This window comes from Canis aureus, chromosome 17 (assembly GCF_053574225.1).
Source record: "Canis aureus isolate CA01 chromosome 17, VMU_Caureus_v.1.0, whole genome shotgun sequence".
NCBI lineage: Eukaryota > Metazoa > Chordata > Mammalia > Carnivora > Canidae > Canis > Canis aureus.
In genome coordinates, this window is record NC_135627.1 from 52,191,728 (window position 1) to 52,207,323 (window position 15,596).

Consider the following 15,596-nt stretch of genomic DNA (forward strand, 5'->3'; position numbering starts at 1 on the left):
AAATTTGTATTTCATAATCGGGCCATTGTTTGATCTCGTCACCAGGCCAGAAGGACACGCAAGCTGACGGCTACCTCTTTCCCCTTTACGTCAGGATCTGCTCTGTAGTCAGCCTCTCTCCAGTTCGTCTTCCCAGGATACTTGTTCTCGCATCCGATACCTTGTACAGCAGTCTGTGGCCGGTTTGCAGGCTTATTTTATTACTTGCTTTTAGGATTATGTGTGATGTGCCTTAGTGAGGGGACTTTTCTTTTCCTTTGTGTGAATTTTGTTTTCCTGTTCTTTGTCATCTCTGAAGCACTCTCCTTCCAAATGGACAACAGGAGGAAAAGAGCCACAAAAGCACACCTGAGGCAGTCCTCAGCAGCCCTCAGTTGTGGGGTCAATCGGCAGCACTGTTCCCATGCTGACGCAGTATAAAACCACAGGCGTCGTAGTCAGGTGAGCCTGATGTCTGCGCTCCGGCAGTCACTTTGGCCTTTTTCCCATGTGAAACTTCTGAGGTGACCCAAGAGAAAGGCTCAGTCGTAGGGGGTGGCTTTTGCTGGGAACCGGAACCAGGACTATACCTGAGCCCTTTTAGAAATAACCTCATTTTTTTGGTTTGTTGGTTGGTTTTTTTTTTTTTTTCTTTGTTTCTTTTTAAGCCTGGGCTTGATGGCTTTATCTCTGGGGGAAAATCCTTATCTTCTCCTTGAGAGATACAAAACCCTCAGATGATACATGAAATATTTAGGCAATATCCAACTGTTCTAGTTTAAATCCGGCTCTCATTTCTGTGATAAACCATACATCACTAGCTTGTTTCAGCACTCCGAGATGACTAGCACTTCAAATGCATTCTTCTTATTATTAAGGAAAGATACATTCTTATGAACCAGGACATTTGCAGTGGGCAGTAAATTGTTTCCTGAATGAAGAAGCTGCTAGGTGCTCATGGATCAGTAATTCCAGCATGACCACAGTGAGAAATTTATCAGATTTTCTGTGAAAGTGAAATTTGCACATCCTTAGGATCATTATAATACAGCTCCAGCTTCAGTCCCGCTTCTCCTAACATTAATGACATTTCTCTTTGTAATATTTCTTAAGGATTGTAAGAATATGATGAATTAGCAATTCCATAACTAAGTTTCGTTTAGATTATGCTCTCCCTTAAATTTATAGTGATGTTGGCTGAGTAGCATGAATTAAAATTCAGATCAACTATGTCTAGTTCAAGAAACATGATTTGACTAGTGGAAAGCATTTTTGAAGAAAAAATTAGAAAATAGAAAATCATTGGTTATCAGATTAAAATATGGCAGAGATTGTCACCCTCTAGTCATGTTACATTAATTATTGCTAGAAACTTTATTGTTTTTATTTTGGATTTGTTGATGCTTGAGGACAAAGAACTAGACACAGATAAAAGAAGAACCTATTCTAGTGGCATTTGTAAGCTAGTCTTTTATAGTGAGTAATTCAGAGTAAAAGTAAGACTTAACTCTTCTAGGGACGCCTAAGTGGCTCAGAGGTTGGTCATCTGCCTTCGGCTCAGGGTGTGATCCCAGTCTGGGGATTGAGTCCTGCAACAGGCTCCCTGCGAGTAGCCTGCTTCTCCCTCCACCTATGTCTCTGCCTCTCTCTGTGTCTCTCATGAATAAATAAATTTTAAAAATCTTATAAAAAAAAAAAAGACTTAACTCTTCTAGTGGTTATGTATAGAAATGTGAGTGCTTAGTACAAATAGGGTGATTAAATACTTGCTGACTGATTAGTGCTAAAATTCATTTCTAATAAAATTAACGTAATCAAAAAGAATTCTTAATAATATATGTAAAGATTTAAGAGTAATTACAGAATTCACAGATTTATTATAATAAGTATCTGCATGAGTTGCTTTTGTGGCTGGATTTTAAATATTTTAGTAAAGAAGCACCTTTCAAAAATAGAAAATCGCAGTTTATCTTCACCTTCAGTGAATACAGATAAAAGTTCTGCCTTCAAAACCACATTCAAGAATTCTCTCCTCAAAGGCAGTTTCATCTATGACATATATTGCTATGAGCTCTTAGTAATTGGATTTAAAATGTTAGAATTCTGGAATAGTCCACTGTAGTACTTTTTCTGCTTTCATCTTGCCACTCCGCAAAGGATTTTAGGATTATATGTAAAGGTTATGAAGTCCAACCCAATCTGATGTTTATATAAACTCAAGTTTTATTTAAAACAAAATAAAACAACCATCTTCAGAAGTGTTCAGAATAATTTTAAACTATTTTATGTTTTAAGAATTTTCTTTTCCTTTTTTTCCAGATGATTAGTTTCTCATCATTTTGGTGTGCTGGTTTATATCTGAAACAGAACAGTAATACATATTTCTAAAACTTCATGATAAGATCTAGGATTTCCTATTAAGTCAGAACCATAGACAGTTCCTAACTTGACCTTCTGCTGCATCTGAATCTTGATCCAGTTGACATGTGCTTTAGGATGACAGATTTTCTATAAAGGACATAGAGTTGCGTACTACCCTAGTTGGTCTGGTTATTATTTTTTGAGTCAGTGGTTTTTGTTACCTTTCTATATATGAGCTCTTTTTGGCCTCCTCCAGGAACTCTGAAGAGTAATGGAATGGGAGAATCAGGTGAGAAGAGAGGGACTAATAGGGAATTCCTAAAGGAAACCACATTCGTAAGCTGTGAATAGCATTTCTTAATTCTCCAGCCACTTGTCTTACTTTGATTCAAGCCTAATTTTGATAAGTTAAGCAATTCCTGCCAGCATTACCCTCCCCACCCCCTCTACCCCAAAAGAACTAGTAGTTTATGAGGGGAAAATGGAGTTAAGACCCTCAGCTATATGTTAAAAATATAGTTTAGTTTCTGCAGGAAGCTGTTAAGTGACCATATTGTGTTATTGTTTGGCTCAAGTATGGGGAAACTAACTTTACCTGTTTGTGTCAGCTAGTAAATTTTTATGCTCTATAAATCTGGAGACTTAAAAAAAATCACCCCAAGATAGTGTGAGGGAGAGCTTTGTGGTGATGGAATAGTTGTGTGTTGATTTTGGAAGCAGTCACATGAATCGACGCATATGATGAAGTCACATAGAACTATATACCCACATTGTACCAGTGTCAGTGTTTTGGTTTTGATCTCATACTCTAGTCATGTAGGATACAGCTCTTAGTGTGAAACTGAGAGAAGAGTGCACAGGATACCTGTGCACCACTTTTATTACTTCCTCTGAGTCTATAATTATACTAAAATAAAAAGTTTAAAAAAAAAAAAGAACATCAAGCCAAGATTATTTGTTTCTAAGTAGGATTCTGCAATATAGTGTTCCTTCCCAAAGCAAAATAATTTTGTTAGTATCCTACTTTTTCTTACCTACCCTAGCCTTATTCTACCCACCACTGTTAGAGTGATCAACATCCACGTTTGCCTGGGGCAGAACAGGTTCTTAAGACTCAGGGCTTTCATTGGAAAAACTGAGAAAGCCCCAGGCAAGCTGGGAAAGTTGGTTGCCCTATCTGTGGAAGACTAACTGGAGAGAGGCAGCCTGTGGGCTGTTACTGATAAAGAGGCGGCTTAACTGTTTGTGGTTCCCTACGGCTCCCTCTAAGGCTTGACTTAGAATCTGCGTTTACTAAAGCTGCTAGAATTATCTCTGAAACTTGTGTCTGCCTTTTACACATAAATGTTTCTCACCTTAAAAGTCCTGTAATCTCTTAGATGTTATCATCTCGTTATATATTCCTTGATTTTTGGCACTGCCAGTTTTCCTCCGTTGTATTGAATTTTAAGATCTTATGGTGCTAGACATAACTTGATTTACGTTAACAATGAACAGCTTTATGAAATATGTAATCCTTTGATTAAAAAAACAAGTTCATGTTAATACTTACAAGTTGATTTGTCTTACTGATGGGAGGAATGCAGTTTTCAGATAACCTATTAAAGCATGATTCTTAAAGTTATAAATAATGTTAAATGTTCATCTTTTCCCATTTTTCCCCCTCCACACTGTGTACTCTTATTCTTTTTATCTTAGAATTCTTCCCTTAAAGTCTCAGGTACTTAATGTAACTCTGTGTATAGAGTATTTCTAGTTACCAATACAACTAAAATTATGAAATGTGGACAATTACTAATGTGTCTTCTACACAGTGAGCTACTTTGCCCCCTGGACAGAAGGAAGATGAAGTAGTAGAAGAGCTTAATCTGTATTTGTGTATTGAGTCATTCATTTTTCTATTTTTGGAGAAGCTAAAATAGGGCAAAAGAAAGAAGATATAAGTAGAGATGCATGTGGGAAAGAAAAGTATAAATTGTTTTGAAGTAGGGATATTAATCGTCTTCTTGCCATGTAAGGAATTAATTCTTTAACTTCTGGGACCGTGCACCGTTGGAGAATTGAATGAAAGCCTTGAACTCCCTCCTTAGGAAAATGTTATTATGCTTGTTAATACATAGACTACAGATTAAGAACCATCGCTAAAATGGAATGTTGGTAGATTAATGGGATTTTATTGAGTGAGAAAAAATCTATAATGTTTTGTGCCCAATGAAATTTAAAATATCTCTTATATGATCCCTTAGCAATTATAAGAAATTGGCCATATAATGATTTCTTTATTCCTAACTTAGATAAAATATTTGAGATCGTGGGAAATTAAGAGGCCAAATGCCTGATAAGCAGGTTCTCTCTTGAGTTGCCAAAAATTGTGCTGATTGAATGTTAGGCCCTATTCCAGGCAGTGGAGGTAGAAATGATGGGGCTTGCCCTTAAAGAAGTTAGGTGGAACAGGCTAATGTGTAAACATTTCATGTGAACCTGTTAAAATGTGACCTTTATTCAGAGCTCTGTTTAACTCTGCCTTGCTGACTTTTGGGAAATACCGAGGAGAAATATTTCATTAGAGGGAAAAATGAATATGTACTGATTTCACAGTTTAAGAAACCCTGATCATCTAACTTAGTACACAGAAATTGAGTATCGTCTAACTTATTACACAGAAATTGAGTATCATCACAAAACATGATCTATAGGGATGGCCAAGGATTGTTATAACAGGAACTTCAAGTGGATACAAAGAATGGTTTGATGTCCTTTGTAGTGTTAAACAGTGTAGAAGGCAACTAAGTGAAATTGTGTTTGTTTACATTGTATTTGGGGCTCTTTTTGGTTTTCTTTTTAAAAATAGATATCATCCACACATATGTAGGGATAATTTTGTGGTTTTTTTTTTTTTCAAGCATTTTTTTGAGATAACTGATGATCAATTCGACTTCCATACATACTGCATGAGAAAAATGACCCTTCGTGCCTATGTTGATCTTTTGAGATTAGAAGATGTACTCAGAAGACATGCTTTCTATTTCAAGGCTGCTAGATCAGCAATTGAAATATACTTGAAATTGTATGATAACCCCTTAACCAACGAGAGCAAACAACAAGAAATAAATTCAGGTAACTGAAAAAAAAATTTAGGTAACTGAAAAGTAACTTGCTTTAAAAGGTTTAAAAAGAACACTAAATTTCAGAATGTCATTAGCTTAAACAACATATAGAAAAACGTAATGTCAAATGGATGCAAAGACAACATCAGGTCTCTTACATGCTAAAAAAACCCAAAAACAGGTGGGGTGAGGTAGGGAGGGAGATAACTTAGAAAAAGTTGGCAGGGTTGTGTTCTGTAGGTGATATTTCTGAATAGCCCTAGTGGATGACTTGTTATCATTTTTTAAAAATTTATTTTCTTTTAAGATTTTATTATATATTTTTAAGTAATCTGTACATCCAACATAGGGCTTGAACTCACAACCCTGAGATCAAGAGTCCCATGCTCTACTGACTGAGCCAGCCAGGCACCTCGCAATCATTTTTATTCTTATTTTTAGTAAAGCCAATTAGGGAAAAAAGGAAATGATTGTGGACTGGGGTTTTTGTTTTTTGTTTTCTTTCTTGATTTAAAAAAAAATAGCTCTGAGCCCCTTTGGGAAAAATAAATATTAGGATGCCTGGGTGGCTCGTGGCTCAGGTTGTGATCCCGGAGTCCTGGGATTGGGTCCCATATCTGCCTATGTCTCTGCCTCTCTGTGTCTCTCATGAATAAATAACATCTTTTTTTAAAAAAAATAATAAACATTCTTACAACTTCTAGTGCCTAGTTGATTGAAAATAACCATGCTGATAATATCTATGTAGCTTTTTATTCACTAAAATGTTACTATCTACAAATATTTGACAGATAGTAACATGAAGGCAAATTTCTGATCAGATCACAATTATGTGTGTATGCATTTTCTCATTTGTCTTTGATATATTCCAAGAGAATAGTTGGTGTCATCACCCCCATTGTATATAGATTGAGACTCAGCAAGATTAAGTGATTTGCCTAAAGTCATGTATTGTCTAGGAGGTGGAACTGAGCCAAAATTGGTTAATTTTATCTTATTATTATTTATTTTTATTTTTTAGAATTGATTAATTTTAATCCATGCAGTATTTGCCAATTGCCCTCTGTGTGCCAGAATGTGTGTTAGGCAGTGGGATACACTTTCTAAAAAAACCTCTGTATTGTTGTCTCTTCCCACTTTCCCTTCTTAAAGCTGTATTGCTTTAATACAATACTGTGTATTGAAGAAGAATGTGAGGAAAACAGAAACCTTGACTTAGAATTTGTATTTGTATTTATTTTGATATTTATAGAAAACCTGTCAGCCAAAGAGTTGAAGAAAATGCTTAGCAAGCAGAGGAGAGCTCAGAAAAAGGCTAAATTGGAAGAAGAGAGAAAGCATGCAGAAAGGGAACGTCAACAAAAAAATCAAAAGAAAAAAAGAGATGAAGAAGAAGAAGAAGCCAGTGGTCTCAAAGAAGAACTTATACCTGAAAAATTAGAAAGGGTGAGATGAATTTACTGTCTTTATTTGGTAGAATTTATGTTATTTGGTTCTGTTCTGATCATGAACATATTTTAATTAAATCTAAGATCTGAAGCCGTTTGTAATATTGCAAGGTCTTTATGATAGTAGTCAATTATTTTTGAGTGAGAATATGTAAATTTTGGTTAATGTAAATTATACATAGAATTGTAGTTGTGGTAAGCAGCATAATGGCCCTTGAAAACTATCCACATTCCAGTCCCTGGAATTTGTATGTTTCACTACATGGCAAAGGGGAATTAATGTGGCAGATGGAATTTAGGATGATTAGCTGGCCTTAAAATGAGGAGGTTAGCCTGGATTATCTGGGTGAACCCAGTGTAATCACTGTGGGTCTTCAAAGTAGAGAGAGATGGGGGGGGTGGCGCTGGAGTAGTGTGAGAAGGACATCAGCCCTCTGTTAACTGGTTTGAGGAGGGAATGAAGGAGCCACAAATGGAGATTGTGGTCAGCCTTGAGAAGCTGAAACACATATTAACACTAAATTTTTGATAATTAGCAGGGAGACATTCCCCTTATATCTGAGAACATTTAATATATCTTGATATGTTTTAGCTACAAAGAGAAAGCACTTCATCTCTGACATTTTCTCAGTGTCCATAGTTTATTTAGGGATCAGATTTAGGGAAATATTTAACTTACAGGTTTATTCACTGTGGAATCTAGTCTAAGTATTTTAAATTGTTATTTTTTTCCAATTTATGATGCAATTGTATTTGCCTCCTTACTTTAAATGTTTGAAGAATAGGGGCGCCTAGGTGGCTCACATTGGTTAAGTGTCTGCCTTTAGCTTAGGTCCTGATTCCTGGATGCTGGGATTGAGTCCCATGTCAGGTTCTCCCTCTGTCTGCTGCTCCACCTGCTAGTGCTCGCTCTCTGTTAAATAAATAAATAAAATCCTTAAAAAAGTAAAATAAATGTTTGAAAAATAAAGGGCTATCAATATTGGGTGTCCCATCTCCTTCAGTCTATGGAAGAATTGCCTGGACTTTTTGTCATTTTATGAGATTATATTGATTTTATAGTCAGAAAAAACAGTAGAGCTATTTCCCATTTTGAAACTATTGACTGTTTATTTTCAGTTTGTTTCCAGGTGATGGTTTTAAAATGTTTTCTTGCTTACTTGGTCATATAGAGAGAACTATACATTACTGTAGAAATGTATTAATATGAGATTTGAGGGGAGATTTGACTTGTGTAGCTGTTTTTAAATGTAATAATTTTCCTTCCTCTTCCAAATAGATAGAAAATCCATTAGAAGAAGCTATCAAGTTCCTTACACCTCTCAAGAACCTTGTTGCTGATAACATTGACACTCATCTGTTAGCATTTGAAATATATTTTAGAAAAGGTAATAGTTTGAATTCAGTTGTTAATCCTTACTTCTGTTGGTGACCATATTCAATCTAATCTTTATCAGTTAGATTGTTTTTTGTTTGTTAGAGTTCCATGTCAACCTTCCACAAAGGCTCCCAATCCCGTTTTCTTTTGCTACCCAAAACTTTACAGGGTAGTCAATTAGAATATTATGATCAAATCCATTTTGAGAACAGTTTGAACAGTCATACAAATTGTTTACCTGAAGCATTCAATTCTACATGATTTCAAGCTTTTGTTTAGAAAATGAAAATTGCCTTTGTTATCCAAAGTCATCTTTGATTTTTGCATATGAATGTTACTGGAAAGGTAATTAACATTTTGTTAACTGGAATTTCAGTGAGGCTAAAATAAAGTGACTAAAATAACATACATACATATTGATGCTGTTACCTTTATATTTTTTTCTGACACAGGGAAGTTTCTGTTGATGCTGCAGTCTGTCAAACGAGCTTTTGCCATCAATAATAATCACCCATGGTTACATGAATGTTTAATTAAATTTTCTAAATCTGGTAAGTATTAAAAAAACAATTTTATATAAAAATTAATATGACAGTTCATATTCCTAGTCTTCCATTAACCTGGTCATTAAAGAGATTTGCAATAAATAATACAAAGCAAAAAAAAGGATAATGTTTATAGTATATACATGCTAGCAAAGATATGCTAGAAATTCATGCATTTTTAAGCTAGAATGAATTTATATTTTAAAGGAGCAATATTTTTACTATGTAAAATCTATCAAGCTTAATAATAAATATATTAATAAATATAAATAAACATTACTAATATAAAATAAATAATATGAGTATATTAGTAAATATAAATGTATTTCAGTATTTTGTTTCAAACTGGACAGATTAAAACAATTTTTAATTCCAAATGTTTTATTTTTGTAGTGTCTAATCATAGTAATCTTCCAGACATTGTGAGCAAAGTTCTAGCTCAAGAAATGCAGAAAATATTTGTCAACAAGGATTTGGAAAGTTTTAATGAAGATTTTCTCAAGCACAATGCTACCTCTCTTCAGCATCTGCTTTCAGGTTGGTGTCTGACTCCCAGGGTTAAAAAATTTATAGGAAAGGCTAGAATAAAAGTTTAGAAAGGTGTTCAGTGTCACAAATTGTTATAGAAAAAGAAGTGAATACAATACCATTTTTGATCTTTCAAATTAAGAAAGATTTTTTTGTTTGTTTGAAAAAAGGAGATGAAGGTATTGTGAAGACGTGATAAATAAGTACACTTGTATTGCTGTAGGTGTGAACTGGCCTAGCCATTTAGGAAAGCAGGCTGTCATTCTGTTAAGAACTTCACATTGGGGCGCCTGAGTGGCTCAGTCAATTGATTGTTCGACTTTTGGATTCTGCTCAGGTCATGATCTTGGGGTTCTGGGATCGGGGCTCCATGCTCAGCAGGCAGTCTGCTTGAAATTCTCTCTCTTCCTCCCCTTCTGCCCCTTCCTCCCCTTATGTGTGCATGCCATACATGCTCACTCGCTCTCAAATAAATAAATCTAAAACTAAAAAAATCACATCTGTGATTTTTGCAATAGTCATACTTTTGTAAATAATTTTAAAGAATTAATCCAAAGCAAAGATAGAGTTTTAAGTGCAGAGATGTTAACTAAAATGCTGTTTGTGAACGTGGGGAAAAAGAAACAAATTTAATGTATGTCTAATAAGAGGGGAAAGAGTAGTAGGTTTGTAATGAAATGGAAAACCAGACAGGCCTGTGAAGTAATATTTATTCAAAAGATTTGTAATAACGGGTAATTTTATATCATCTACATTGAATTAGCATAGAATATAATCTCAACTATGTACAAAATCTACATGGGATAAAGGCTGAAAAGAGATATGTATGAGAGCTTTAATGGTTGCCTTCATGTTCTGTGGTTATGAGTGGTTTATTTTTTCTTGTATTTTTGCTACTTTACATATTTTGTATTTCAAGGATTTATTTATATCCTGCCTGTTACAGGAAGGATTTTAGGCAGTTTATACAAATTCATAAAATGACAAAATGACATGGATGGACAAGATGGTAAACTGGACAAAAAAGATTGTGGAAAAGGAACTAGAGATAAAATGAAGTACATAATATTATTAACTATGCTCCTGTGTTAAGCCATATATTTAAATATTTCAACCTAAGCTTTCTCGTTCTAAAGGGGAACTTCTTGATTCTGATGGAAAAAAGTTCATTCCTATGAAAAATATAACTTCGTGGTAGTAAAGGCAAATAAGAATTTCTTTTCGAGAAGATAATGAACAAAAATGAAAACCATTTATTTATTGTTATTATGGAAAATGCCTCCCCAAATATGTGAAATTCTAAGAAAAAGACAATTTTTGCCACTTAAAAATAAAAGCATCGTAAAGAAAGTCAGAAGGCCAGGGAATCTGGCCAGTTCAGTCAGTAGAGCACTCTTGATCTTGGGGTTGTAAGTTTGAGCCCCATGTTAGGGGAGGAGAATACCTAATAAATAAAATATTGCCCCAGGCCACCTCAATAGGGTGTCATTGAATTAGGGTTGGGAGGAAGCTTTGCAGCTGGCTCCCAAATCCTGGTGAGAGCCAGCTCCAACCCACTGCTGATTAAACCCTTGGAACCATATTTTAAGTCACTGGTCGATGTCAATCAAATCAATTTTAAGTTCTAGGAGTTCTCTCATTTTGCAGTGTCTTGGTGTTTCAGGTGCTAAAATGATGTATTTTCTGGACAAGTCAAGGCAAGAGAAAGCAATTGCTATTGCCACTAGATTGGATGAAACTATAAAAGATAAAAATGTAAAGGTAAGATCTACCAGACACAACTTCTGCAAATTTACGGATGCTGAGTGACAAAACGTGTCTTTACAACATAATTCTTGAGTGGGCCTTCAGAGTCTGGTCTCAGCTCCACCATTTATGATCTGTGTCACATGAGGCAGGTTCCCATTTCTTGGCTTCTGTTTCCTCATTTATAAGGTAAGGATGAAAATACAGACATTCCTGGGAGATACTGTGGGTTCAGCTCCAGGCCACTGCAGATAAAGTGGATAGCACAATATAAAGTGAGCCCAGTGAATTTTTTTGGTTTCCCAGTACATATAAAAGTTACATTTATACTATACTGTAGTCTGTTAAGTGTGCAACAGCATTATGTCTAGAAAAACAAGATATGTACCTTAATTAAAAAGTTAATTACTAAAAAATGCTAACCATCAATCTGAGCTTTCAACAAATTGTAACCACTGATGGATGACAGAGCATCATAACAAATATAATAATGATGAATAAGTTTGAAATATTTACAGGAATAACCAAAATATGACACAGGGACACGAAGTGAGCAAATGCTGTTGAGAAAATGGTGCTGATAGACTTGTTCGACACAGGGTTGCCACAAGCCTTCAATCTCTTAGAAATGAAATATCTGCAAAGCACCATAGAGTGAGGCACAATATTACACCAGGTGTGTCTGTATCACCTTCCAAACCCGCTTGGTGTAATATTAATATTACACAGTGAAGGGCTTAGTCCCTGCCTGGCACATAGTGAGCCGTCAGTAAATGGGAACTATTGTTAATAAAGGACATTTGCATTTTAATGATCAGTTTCAGAGATGCACTTTTTCAAATATTAGAATTTTATCACTTTTTTTAAGGCTTTGCAGAATTGATTGCTAAAATATTCCTGTTTTAAACCTGAGGGTTGCTGGAGGGGAGGTGGGTTGGGGGCCATGGGGTAACTGGGTGATGTGCATTGGGGGGGCACATGAAATGATGAGCACTGGGTGTTGTGTGCTGCTCATGAATCCCTGAACTCTATCTATGAAACTAGTAATACACTATATGTTACTTAATTGAATTTAAATAAAAGTGAAAAAATAAAATGTTTCTGTTTTGAGGTGATTACTTACTGTGAATAACAGGCAGTTATTTTATACTGAGGCCTTGCCGGTTTTCCTTTGTTTCATGAACACATAGCTCCTTTTGATTATTGAAGTGATTAGAAACCAACCTTTTTTCTTAAAAATTATTTTTATTCTTGCCTTTTTTGATAGACTTTACTAAAGGTTTCCGAGGCACTGCTTGATGGCAGCTTTGGGAACTGTAACTCCCAGTATGAAGAATACAGGGTGGCCTGTCATAACCTGCTTCCTTTCACTTCTGCTTTCCTGCCCGGTGTGAGTGAAGTGGACAGTCACAATGTGGCCCTCAACCATGCAGTTAACTATGACGTCTTGGCAAACGAAATTTGAAATCCCGTGCAAAGTCGACTCCTGTAAGACTCCGAGCTGAATTCAGATCAGGGTTTCTTTTTCAGGGTGTATTTTAGTAGAGCTATGAAATGAAATAATTGGATAGAATTTTTAAATGGAGTATTCCGGGAGCTTATCTTAGCCTTTATCTGACTCTGCCAATTTACATAAACATCTGTTTAAAATTACCTGTTTATACTTGTACAGTTTTCCTAAACTTTCAGATTATCAGCATTGTGATGGGTGCTGTCATTTCAGTATCATGAATATAATTTCTTATTGAGCTAGGTTGTATACAGCCCCACTGTGTTTTTTTCTTTAGATCTTGGTTTCAGAATCTGTGTTTTGATTTGTTACTGGTTTGTTGTATTGGGTTTTTGCTTGCTTTTTAAGTAGGGCACATCAGTTTTAAAGTATTGACTGTCAAAAACAATATGGAACTTTTTTTGGCAGACATAGAGATTGATTTTAATTTTTTTTCAGTTTGCCCTTTTTACACCTTAATTTTTTCATGATTTACCATTTCCTTTTTTAATATCCATGAAAATGATACTTTCTATTGAATAAGGGTACTCCAGTTTTTAGATGATTCAGAATGTGGAGATTGGTTTGTGTCTTAATCATGGAAATTCACTGGTAAATTTGTTGCATATCCCTAGATCAGACTTTTAAAGACCCACGGGTAAGAATTATGCTTCTTGACTAAATTGCTTTGCTTCTTGACTATAAGTAGTTTATATCTGAGTGGTGTGCTTCAAGGGAGAGTAATAGAGAAGAATACAAATTATAAGGAAACACTCTTATAGCCATGCATTGACTATTAAATACATTTTTGTATCAGCAGAATGGGAATTTAAGCTATTGTCTATTAAAACATTGTTGAGCAATATTTGGGGGGAGGGGTATAGGTTTTTGTTTTATCTTGTACAGAAAACAATAATGGAATCATTCAGTATAGTTCTTTCAGAACTGTGTAAATATGTCTAATATTAATACATCCCTTTAAGGCAAATACAAATTCAAGAAGGGAGATTTTATTTAGAGAAGCCATTCTAATTAAGATGGTTTTCCTTCACTCTAAGCTATTTAGATTCATAATTGTTAAGAGAAATAAACTCACTGTAAAATAATGCCAACCTACATAATGCTGTAATAAATTATTTTGTACACAGTTACTTATTTGTATTTGTGTATTATTTCACATTTTTTTCCTTTTTCTTTGAAGGAATAAAAACTTAATCATCTTAATTTTTACAAGTTGATTAAAAAATAAATACCTACCAATAAATTCTGGTGCCACAGCAGCTTGGCTGCTTCTTAGTGTTTTAAAAATTTTAGAGCTCGGCAGTCTTTGTCACTAAGTGATCCTGACAAACGTTTAATTTGTTATGTTATTTTCAGCAAGATGCCACTTGGATAAATGATTCCCATTAATCATAATATGGAAGTCATGCTGTCAGCAGCAGTCTTTTTTATTTTTATTTTTATTTTTGTTCAGTGGCAATCTTTTAAAAAGTATCCCATTGGGATCGTATAGAGTTTCTGAGAGTTACAGGGTGGATACACTTGAAATGTGAAGAGTTAGATTCAGGGTATGGAAGGCAGGATAAAGGGTAAAATCCAGTAGTGTCTGAGTCAGTGTATAGAGGTTGTGTCTGTTCTCCTTCCTACTCCCATCTCACTTTTGAGTATAAACATCGTATAAACCTGGGTTAGGGGCAGGCATCTTTTGTAGTTCTAGGAAGCAGGGCTGTGTCATGTTGCCCCACCTCCACCCTGCCTCCAACTTTGGCAGAGGCCCTTTACAGTTCAAAAAGCTAAAGGAAAGGCATCTGAGAACCAAGTACTTAGAGAAGTCTCTAGTCTCAAGAGAAAAGGGAGAAGTCCTTTGTCCTGGGTGATCCTGCCAAGATTATCAGAACAGAGAGGAAGAGACACAAAGTTTAAAGGCATAGTGTGGTAATTTAAGAATTTGGCTTCAGGTTTCTTGTGATTTTTCCCTTGAGGAACTGAATGAATTTAGTGGGCAAAGCCTAGCAGGTAAAGAGCCATAAATCAGTCTGTATTTATTGTGCACCTGTTATGTTTCAGGCACTATTCTAGGTATGACATATGCAGTCGTGAACAGAAGTTAAGTCCTATCCTCATAGAGTTTATATTCTGGTGGGAAGAGTGAGAAACAAATACAGGATGTAATATTCAGTAGTGATAATTACCACGAAGAAAAACCCAGCACAGGGTGAAGATAGAGAGTACTGTTGATTATAGTGGAATTTTAGAATATCAAAGAGAATAGTCTAAAAGCTTATAGAGAAAAAGAGCAGATCATTTTCAAAGTCAAATTTATCAAAAGTATCATTGAGTATAAAAAAGTTTTTTTTCCAATTCTTGAAGAAAAAATACCTTTGAGTTTAAAATATTATATCCAGCCAAATTAGCCAGAATGTGATAGCATTTAAAAATACCTTCAAGGGCAGCCCCGGTGGCGCAGCGGTTTAGCGCCGCCTGCAGCCCAGGGCATGATCCTGGAGACCCTGGATCGAGTCCCACATCAGGCTCTCTGCATGGAGCCTGTTTCTCCCTCTGCCTGTGTCTCTGCCTCTCTCTCTGCATCTCTATGAATAAATAAATGAAAAATATTAAAAAAAAAAAAAAAACCTTCAAGAATGGTACCTGGGTGGCTCAGTCCGTTAGGTGCTGGACTCTTGATTTCAGCTCAAGTCATGTCTCAGGGTCATGAGAGCAAGCTGAACATGGAACCTGCTTAAGATTCTCTCCCTCTGCCCCAGCGCCCCAACCTGCTCCTGTGCAACCACGCTCTCTCAATATATATAAAATAAATAAAGAAAAAAAGGGACTTCTAAGTGTCTCAGTTGGTTAAGCGTTTGACCCTCGATTTCAGCCCAGGGTCCTAGGATCAAGCTCCAAATTGGACTCTGCTCAGCAGGGAGTCTACTTAAGGATTCTTCCTCTCTCTCTCCTTGACCCCACCAAAATAAATAAATCTAAAAAAAATTGAAAGTAACTTGCTCAGTTTAT

General features: G+C 35.6%; 1 protein-coding gene across 7 annotated transcripts in view; it reads left to right on the forward strand.

Moving 5' to 3' along the window:
• The window catches only part of NAA16 (N-alpha-acetyltransferase 16, NatA auxiliary subunit), a 98,885-nt gene that overhangs the window by 69,495 nt on the left and 13,794 nt on the right, over positions 1 to 15,596 (forward strand). For 5 of the 7 annotated variants that reach the window (XM_077855493.1, XM_077855489.1, XM_077855490.1 and 2 more), the window contains 7 exons: positions 5,244 to 5,457; positions 6,700 to 6,893; positions 8,175 to 8,283; positions 8,726 to 8,824; positions 9,212 to 9,355; positions 11,010 to 11,107; positions 12,360 to 13,732. In XM_077855493.1, coding sequence (XP_077711619.1) covers positions 5,244 to 5,457; positions 6,700 to 6,893; positions 8,175 to 8,283; positions 8,726 to 8,824; positions 9,212 to 9,355; positions 11,010 to 11,107; positions 12,360 to 12,557 — 1,056 coding nt within the window. In that variant the 3' untranslated portion in view covers positions 12,558 to 13,732. Of the gene's footprint in view, positions 1 to 5,243; positions 5,458 to 6,699; positions 6,894 to 8,174; positions 8,284 to 8,725; positions 8,825 to 9,211; positions 9,356 to 11,009; positions 11,108 to 12,359; positions 13,733 to 15,596 lie in introns of those variants that run through there. The other 2 variants (XM_077855495.1, XM_077855494.1) reach the window with 1 other exon arrangement.